Genomic DNA, 10,516 nt, shown 5'->3' on the forward strand with positions numbered 1-10,516 from the left:
AGCGAAATTCAAAATAAACAAACAATCTTAATTAAGTATCGTGGACCATGCAAATTGTCCTATTAAACAAAGAAAAAGGTTGGAATATGTATTTTGTATACAACACGTGAAATATGTTATTAATAGAGCTCAAGATGATATTCTAATTGAATGATCCGTAATGTATAACGTAAAAAAAAATTACAACCTCACGAATGGAATGCATAAAATTCTGTGAAATACGAAAATACTTCTAAAATTTAGTCGATATGGCTAATATTAGAAAGTTTCGTAAATGCAGAAGTAAAAAAATAATAAATATATATCGGAAATATTTTTTTATTGGAATTCCGTTTGCTTAAAAATGTGTGATGATCCCCTGTTTTCATTACTGTTTATTTTATCAGACTTTATCATCCAAAACCAATATTCTTTGAAAAGAAAATTAATGTTACCTTTTTCTAAAACATTTCGTGAAAAACAGAAATGCCACACCCCATTTAAATGATGAAACACGACACGCGAGTCGATGAACATGAAGAACAAATTGGAGTTTCTGTTTGGACTATATTTTTAAAAAAAAAAACTTTTATTTTCTCGATAATCCAGTCAAAACTTTATTTTTCCCATCACGCAAAAGTTCCTTTTGTAACGACCACAGCTACGCTATATAAAAAAAAAGACATGTAAAAAAAATTTAAATTATGTTCTACATATATATTTAAACTTACATCATCATATGTCTTTCCTTGTAGTCATGTTGACATGCTAATTCATACGACAGTATACAATATTAGGATTGAGAAAAATGTTTTCATTATATTTAAAACATCAGTATAATAAAGTTAAAGCCAAATATAGAACTCCAAATACATACGACATCTGTATTACAACGTCAAGGTCACAGTGTTGATTGAATTAGTTGGTATAGTATAGACGTATATAAAGATAGGAATATACATTCAAATATATATATATATGTGCAATCCTTGAAACATTTCCAAAACTTATTTTTCATCTCTTGGAAATTTCACTGCAAGTGAGGTCATTTCACAAACTTTAAGTAATCGCCTCTGTATTAAAAATTAAGTGTACGAAAGCTAAGATTGTAATTACGGACGCTCTAACTGTTTGCTTTTGAAAACTCTAACCCAAAGTCTCAGCATTCTGTTTACATGTTAAGATGTGTTGAGTTTAAAGAACTGATTAGTGCTTTCAGTTACTTTGTTCGTTTGAGCTATAATGTATTGAGTTTAAAGAACTGATTAGTTCTTTCATTGTGTTGAGTTTAAAGAACTGATTAGTTCTTTCATTGTGTTGAGTTTAAAGAACTGATTAGTTCTTTCATTGTGTTGAGTTTAGAGAACTGATTAGTGCTTTCATTGTGTTGAGTTTAGAGAACTGATTAGGGCTTTCAGTCTCCTTGTTCATTTCAGCTATGGAACACCAGCAAAACTATTCGTGTGTTTCGTACATTATAAATTAAACAAACTAGTCTTGAGTATGGATGTGATAAATATACCTTTACACAATAAATATGATATTAAAGCTTTGGGTAGAGTATGCTTAATATGTATTCCTCATTAATCAAATACTGATCGACGTATTCGGAAAAACAAACAAACGGAAATTTAGTTCCTGTAAGCCAACTAATGGTATTAAAGACGTCAGTAACCAGTCACCACTTCTAAAAATGGCCTCTTTTAAACACGGTGCTTTATTTAAGCCTTAACATATTGGTTTGGAAAGATATAGGCATACCATAACAAATCTAAATACGTGTATCTACTTAGATCCTTATTAAGAGGACTATAGATTGGATAATCCCATGATTCTGGCTCAGGAACTACATTCAGAATAGGGAAGGATTACCTACTTGAATTTCTCAGTTGCATCTATTAGATACTCAAGGATATAAGTTCTGGCTTGTCATTTTGAAATCGAAGCTCTTCCATCTTGATTTATACAGCACGAGTGAGTATAAGCTCCACCAGTGTCAACAGCTACGTAGTCCCTCCAGTAGCGTTTTTATAATTATTTTCCACACGACCTATCATGGAAATACCTTACACATGACGTCGCTAATAACACGCGGATGTTGACCTGTTAATACAACCATTTGTTAGCCTCAGTTTACTGATATCCAACATACAGAAAATATATTTCCGTTTCTTTCTGAACACCACTGGTGTTTTAAAATAAAACGTATCAGAAAGTGTTGAATAATTTTGTGTTTTTATTTTATTAGCTACCTAAAACCGCGATATATTTTTAACTTGAAATTTATCTCAGAGAGTTTTACAGTATACTTTTTTGTCTTTTCTTTTATGCCATCATTGCATGAAATGAGCATTTTTTCCTTAGTTGAATTACCGGAGATTTACCAAAGTCAGATTTCTTAATACCAGTTTAGTTTCAGTCGTTTTAGTTTCCTGGTTACCTGAATTATCGGATATTTACTAAAGTCAGATTCTTATTACCAGTTTAGTTTCAGTCGTTTTATTTTCCTGGTCACCTGAATTATCGGATATTTACTAAAGTCAGATTTCTTATTACCAGTTTAGTTTCAGTCGTTTTGTTTTCCTAGTTACTTGAATTATCGGATACTTACTAAAGTTAGATTTCTTATTACCAGTTTAGTTTCAGTCGTTTTATTTTCCTGGTTACCTGAATTATCGGATATTTACTAAAGTCAGATTCTTATTACCAGTTTAGTTTCAGTCGTTTTATTTTCCTGGTTACCTGAATTATCGGATATTTACTAAAGTCAGATTCTTATTACCAGTTTAGTTTCAGTCGTTTTATTTTCCTGGTCACCTGAATTATCGGATACTTACTAAAGTCAGATTTCTTATTACCAGTTTAGTTTCAGTCGTTTTATTTTCCTGGTTACCTGAATTACCGGAGATTTACTAATGTCAGATTTCTTATTACCAATTTAGTTTCAGTCGTTTTATTTTCCTGGTTACTTGAATTATCGGATATTTACTAAAGTCAGATTTCTTAGTACCAGTTTAGTTTCAGTCGTTTTGTTTTCCTGGAAGATACTACACTTAAATGTGAAACAAATCATTGTTACTGCTTTATTGTCAGCGTTACTATTTCGTTTTAAATACTCACTGCGAAACGTATCAGCGTTTCAAATTTGTGATGAACAACGTATAGATAATCGCTGGTAGTTACGACTAAATCAAAGCATTTCGTAAGTCTCAGAAGGATCTGAAAATGTTATCTCAGTTACTGAAGGAGGATGGTATACAAGTAGATCAGGAACAAAATACCAACTACAATCAACCAGAAAATGTAAAATTATGAACTGATTATAATGTAGAACAATCTGAGAGATAAAATACTTCTATAGCTTGTATATGAACTTATATACATCTATTTGTGTTTTATGTTCTAAGGTTTGACGATATTGAAACCAATCTACATAATCTATTGTATGAAAAACTAGTGTTATTAAAACAAAACAATAACAACAGTCAATTGTTTTTCGATTTAACATGAATGTGTTTATTATTCACATTAAGTAGTTATGCATGATTAGTTTTGTACATTATCTATTGTAATCTCTCTGGTCCTTTTAGGTTGATTAAAAATACCTGATATATATATATATATATATATACTAGCTGGAGTACCCGTCCCTAGACGGACGTTATCTTAATTCATAATTAATGAAAGGTCATCTTAAGATATGAAAAGTTGCTTCCCTTACATGTAATTGTAAAAAAAACGCCCATAACAACTGCAAAACAGAAAATGTGAAACTGCAAATTTGCATGTATCTCCGCGTGAACCCAACAACCTTCAGGCCAAATGTGGTGAAGATCCATCGACAGGGGCTGAAGCAGTGGTAAAAAATCGCAAAAACGCCCATAAAAACCGTAAAACGCAAAATGCAAAACTGAAAATTTGTATGTACCTAATAAACCTCCATACTAATTTTGGTAAAGATCTATCTCCATCTTGCGAAGTAGTTACGTGGACAGACAACAGACAGTACTATTATGTGGTGAATATCCATCAACAGGGAGTGAAGCAGTGGTAAAAAAACGCTCATAAAAACCGTAAAACGCAAAATGCAAAACTGAAAATTTGTATGTACCCCCCGCATGAACCTAATAAACCTCCATACTAATTTTGGTAAAGATCTATCCACATCTTGCGAAGTAGTTACGTGGACAGACAACAGACGGTACTATTATATTTATATGCATACACTTTCTCTATTTACCCAACAAATTATTATTCAGATCAATTGTTTAAATTTGCACAGCGCTTTCAATTGTGGATAATTCACTACTGGATATTCCTGCAATCGATTTACGTTATCGTCATCCTTCCTTTTTTGTGCACATGATTTGTGGATTATCCTCTAGATATATTCGCATAAAATATCTCCTAAATATCCCCAAATTGATCCATATTTTTTTGTTTTCTAATACCATTAAGGATAAAAGATATCCCCAGTCTTGGAAATTCATAATCCTCGATCTGAACACATCTTTGATTTGATGCACGAATATTTTGCGTAGGAAAAAGCTGCTACACACTGTTCCCGAAATATATTTGTTTTTAGTGTTATTTTACTTCCTACGAAGTGCCAAACAATGTCAAAATGTAGATCTCATACATGCTGTTCGAACGTAACGCCCCCCACTGGCACAGTGGTACGTCTTCGGAATTACAACGCTAGAAACCGGGTTTCGATACCTGTTGTGGACAGTTTAAAAAATGTTCTCCAGTGGTACAGCGGTATGTCTGCGGACTTATACCTCTAGAAATTGGGTTTCGATACCCGTGGTGGGCAGAGTATAGATAGCTCTTTGTGTTAGCTTTGGCAGTCCAGGACTATTTAGTAAAAAAAAAAAAAAGATTATTTTAATAAATTTGTTTGAACTAAAAAATATCAAACCAGTCTTATATAACAGATTAAATATTAAAACATACTCTCAGTCTTTATTATACTTGGAATGTGCACTCCCTTAATAATGTTATAATTGCAAGGCAGGGGAACTTATTTTCACCAGAATACAAAACTTTTTAATTTCACTAAAAACAAATATTATTTTACAGGCTTTAAAAATTAACATACAGCCTTAAAAAAAATATTTTTTAGTCTTAAAAAACATCACTACATAAAGCGGGAAACGTTTTATTGGCATATTAGACTGTGTTAGGCTACATTACATCAGACTATAGGCTACTGGCTAATAAAAATGTCGTAGAGAATCAACAGACAGAGCGACGACATGTTGGCTTTAAAAAAAACTAATATCGTTATTCTTTCCAAGTACCTCTGTGGAATGAAACAGAAAAGGGAAAAACTTGAGATAAGCAAGGATATTATCCCACGTAAAAGAATGAAAGTTAAGTTTCACCAGGACCCTAAAAGATAAACCTGCTAAAGATGTATTTAATATAATGATTAGATATTCTTTTGTTGTTGTTTTCTGTAGCAATACCTTCATCTGAAATGGAAAAGGATATCATGTGTAAATACATATTTGTTTTATTGATAAATTTTGTAATTTTCTTTAAATTTCGCTTGTTTTCTAGGTATATCACTTATCCATTCTCATTTTCATAACAGCCGCCTTACATTTAAATATCATTTCTATTAACTGATATTTATTGGAATGTCGTGCCTCTGTGTATACCTATACTGCATAGCTTGATGCTCTGATAGAAGGCCTTAGTGATATAGCATAGAGAGTGTAAATTCAACGGCTGTTTCTAATCCAAGGCGGAGTGTAATTTACAAATTAAATAAGAACCGGTCTTGCTACAATGGGCAAAAAGATAGTACTTATCATATATACATGTGTCAATCTTTTTATCTATCTAGGTAAATATATATATCTACACACACACACACACACACACATATATATATATCTACACACACACACACACACACACACATATATATATATATACACACACATACACAAATATATATATATATATAAACATAAGATACCTTTTAAAAGGTAGTTGTTCTCTATTTCCGTAACCAAAAGTCAGGGTATGGCCAGGTGGTTAGGACGCTCGACTCGTAATCTGCGGGTCGTGGGTTCGAATCCCCGTCCCACCAAACATCCTCACCCTTTCAACTACCAAAAACATGCTTAACGTTGACTAGAACTAAGATGATGATGGGAAAAAAAATAGAAAATTAAGAGCCTTTACATTTTTAAAATGAATCTTCCTTATAATGTGAACTTTCGAAAACAATTTCCAATTTAAACAGTTATCTCTAATGTAATATTAGGTTTCCAATACAGATGTTTTGTTTCAACTAAACCTCTTATAAGAGTCAATTGACTTTAAGGAAAGACAATTTTTGCAGTAAATTAATGACACATGATAACATATATCACATGTAATTGGTTTAATTAGAAAATAAATATGAACTTATTCTATCTGAAAAAGTATGTTGATTTGCTTACTTATGTACTCAAATGTATTTGTTGTATTTAAATACTGCATTTTTTTCTATTATACAGGGATGTATTTACTTCATGGACGTGATGGCACCAGATGGGTAAGAATGTTTTCTTTTTTCTTGTTCTTTTTTTTTGCTTTTTTTTTCTGTGGTCTTGAAATGATGAGAAAGCGTGAAATTTTGTTGTTTTTTTTCTTAAAGTTATCCCATCACATATTATTTTCAACTTTAAGAAGATCATTATACAGAAATATATTTAACTAATGGACGTGATGGCACCAGATGGATAAGAATGTTTTTCCCTGCTTTTTTTGTTTGCTTTTTTTGCTTTTTTTCTGTGGTCTTGAAATGATGAGAAATCGCCCAAAAAATTTTTTTAAAGTTATCCTATCACATATCATTTTCACCTTTAAGGAGAGCAAGACCTTAAACACCTAAGTGCTTAAAATATATTTCAAATATCTTGAAATGGAAAATTTTTGTTTTTCGTTATTTATTATTTAGAAAGATTTATTGTTTTAACAAAAACAAGAAATCAAAACGATTGTATCGTAAACCAAGCTAGACATTCTGTCGTATCTTTTGTTATAGTCATTTCTCAAAATCAATTGACTTTTATAAGAACTATCAAAAAGTCATTAAAAGTTAAATACTTTCGACTTGCAGAAGTATAAATTTAAATTGATCTATAAATAGATTAAAAAAATTAATAACATAAGCTACTTTCAAATCAGGTTATCTATATCTAGAAGTGTTTGAATACTAAATACACCTCATAACCGAATATCTTTGGAATAAATAAAAATATGGCCAAGTTATTATAACTTATTCAGTAATTGCCCGAGTTTTTTAGTTATATCTTTAATTATGGCTAAGTTAAAATATTTCTCCCATTTTTTCTATTGCTCTATATCTGGAGACAGTAAGCACCTGCCTAGGTTTTCATTGTTTAAAACCTACGGTTGTTGTTCATTTCTTTAATAATTTATAGATGATGACATCTCACGTCATGTGTATTGTTGGAGTCCGTGTCTTCTCTCTCTCGTTGAAGAAGATCGATCAGTAATGATTTCACCAGGTTTCTCACAGCATTTGTCACAATTCGACGTTTTTCGGTCCCCTTTTCGTATTACATTAGTTAATCCTCCATCCTGTGTACTTTCTCAACAAAAGGAGACTTGACTATTAAAAAAAAAAAACTAAAGCAATCTGATACACGGATCCATTCACGGTATCGAACAAGTTAAAACCTCCTGTATAACTAGAGCGCCTGCAATGTTCACAACCGCCAGTAAAGTTTAATGTATCATAGAGGACGTTGGTTGTCATTACTAAATGTATACTTTAACATTCACGGTATCGAGCAAGTTAAAACCTCCTGTATAACTAGAACGCCTGCAATGTTCACAACCGCCAGTAAAGTTTAATGTATCATAGAGGACGTTGGTTGTCATTACTAAATGTATACTTTAACATTATTACTTGGAACACATCGGTTGTGAGTTTCAAGCACGTGCATACGGAAGAAATACACCCCGATAAAACTTTGGCATTAGAAAATAGTATTTCACAGTTTCAAATACTTCATTATACAGTTCAGACGTGTTGTTTTCGGTGTTGTTAAAGCGCTATTATTTTGGTGAATTTCCTTCAAATGTGGCGTATATTATTGTAATACACGAATTTGTTCTTTATAATTTCCTCATGCCTTAGCATGCATTTTTCCATATAAGAGATTTTTTTACATTTTCAACAGGAAATATTGTTTGATTTGACCTGGAATAACAAGAAATGTAAATTTGTACAAAAGTGGAGTGGCAGATTTCTACAATATATTTATTCCTTCACATCTGACATTTCGTCACTAATTTAGCAGTGTAAGACTAGAGGGAAGGCAGCTAGTCATCAACACCCACTGCCAACTCTTGGGATTGACCGTCACATTATAACGCCTCCACGGCTGAAAGGGGCGAGCATGTTTGGTATGACGGGGATTCGAACCCGCGACCCTCAGATTGCGAGTCGAGCGCCCTAACCACCTGGCCATGCCGGGCCAAATATACTCCAGCTCCAGACTTGAGGAAAAGTCCAGAACAGAAACGAACGTGATGACACTACCATTAACAATTTCCATCTAGAACCTTCACGATGCCACACAAATATTCTTTGTTCTTACTGCCAAGCTCCATAGATAAAATGATTTCACTGCTATCTTCCTAATGCAAGACAGGAAAACAATAAGCACTGAAAAAAAAAGAATCAGTAAATGAAGCAGGATGCGCCACTCGTATAAAGATAAGGAACTGTTGGCCGTTGTAGGTATATATCTTTCATTCATAAAGTCGACTCGGGATCCAAGCTATAGATAAGCATGCACACATCAAACAAACATTTAACACTTTGTAGCCGAAAACACACTTACCATAGAGTATAAAGCAGTTTATGTGATAAGTTAGTGAGGAAAGCCCAAGAAAATCGCTGCTCAGGAGACTCGAAAACCGTGTATGCCTACTTTATGTTGCTACAATAGTCACCCTCTTAATTAGCTATGTTATTCAATAACGTTGTCTACTGAACTAAGGTTGCTTTGTTTTATATGATGGTTCACGTGATTTCTTTTCATGACGTTTTATAATCTGGGAACTTGGAAATTTCCTAAGATAAATATTTGCCCACGTGGTACTCGTATACCTCGAACTTTTTTTAAAAATTTTATCTAGAATATTAATGAACAATGAAAAGGCTTCCTAATTAGCTATACTTTAATTATAAGAATGTAGAAGAGGTTGATTGTCTTCTAAATCAATAAGTTATAATGTCATTCATTCAGGAGTGATATCCAAGTTTTGACAAATTACTCAACTCGAATAAACTTGTAGATTTCTTTATAACATGCCGGTAATGGCGCCTGACGACGTACAGGCTGTTGTCTTGTCACGCAAGAAGAATGGGTCAGCAGGCGAGAATTGTTGTTATACATTAAGTGTTCTTATTTAGAAGACAAGAAGAATGGGTTAGCAGACGGGAACCACTGTCATACATTAAGTGCTCTTATTTATCAGACAGAAAGAATGAATTAGCAGATGAGAACCATTATTATACATTAAGTGCTCTTACTTATCAAATAGAAAGAACGGGTTAGCAGACGGAAACCATTGTCATAGATTAAGTGCTTTTATTTATCAGATAGAAAGAATGGGTTAGCAGACGGGAACCATTGTCATAGATTAAGTGCTCTTATTTATAAGACAAGAATAATGGGTTTGCAAACGGGAACCATTGTCATAGATTAAGTGCTCTTATTTATAAGACAAGAAGAATGACTTATCAGACGGAAACCATTGTCATACATTAATTTTTGTATGAGTAAGACAAACTTCTATTTTTCACACTGCTTGAGATTTCTGTCCCTCGAGATCAATTTCAGACCATGAATACTAACTTTAACAAGTTACTGAAAAATAAGCAATGCTTTCCTGTTCCTCCTATTTTTATTTTTTATTTTTATTAAGCTCCCACTCCGTAAGGAGAAAAACAAAGAGCGAACAATATTTTTTCTTCCTTGGAGACTTCGAAAGCAATTACATAAGGACAAATATAACAAATAGTAATCTAATGTATGATATTTTTCAGAATAAGAACAGTTTTCCACGTGTTAAGTGGTACAAGTTAGTCACATCAGGTAGTTTTACAGTAAATATTCCGTCACACAGTTTTCCACGTGTTAAGTGGTACAGTTCAATGTTCCACGTGGCGTTGTTATAGCGGATTTTCCGTCTATAGTTTTCCACGTGTTAAATGGCACAATTCAAAGTCACATGAGATATTATTCAAATATAAAGAAGGTTCTTTTGGAAAGTAGCATACGTAAAATGTAAATATAAAGCTCAAACAAAAACAGAATGACGAAAGAGAAATTGTTGTCAGTTTGTCGCTATCTGTATAATGTTTTGAAAGGCTTAAAATTAGTAAAGGAACTAAAATTACGTTCCAAGGAACTTCAAAAAAATACAAAAGAAAAAACAGGTTGATATTCTGTTCTAAATTCTTGGACGGAATATTTACTGTAAAACTACCTGGTGT

General features: G+C 32.6%; 1 protein-coding gene across 1 annotated transcript in view; it reads left to right on the forward strand.

Moving 5' to 3' along the window:
* Window positions 1-10,516, forward strand: part of LOC111085705 — a 125,827-nt gene that overhangs the window by 78,700 nt on the left and 36,611 nt on the right. Inside the window, exon 3 of the mRNA XM_022385563.1 lies at window positions 6,495-6,532. Within this exon, the coding sequence (XP_022241271.1) occupies window positions 6,495-6,532 (38 nt within the window). The remainder of the gene's footprint in view (window positions 1-6,494; window positions 6,533-10,516) is intronic.

The sequence above is a fragment of the Limulus polyphemus genome, unplaced genomic scaffold (genome assembly GCF_000517525.1).
Source record: "Limulus polyphemus unplaced genomic scaffold, Limulus_polyphemus-2.1.2 Scaffold565, whole genome shotgun sequence".
NCBI classification, from domain to species: domain Eukaryota; kingdom Metazoa; phylum Arthropoda; class Merostomata; order Xiphosura; family Limulidae; genus Limulus; species Limulus polyphemus.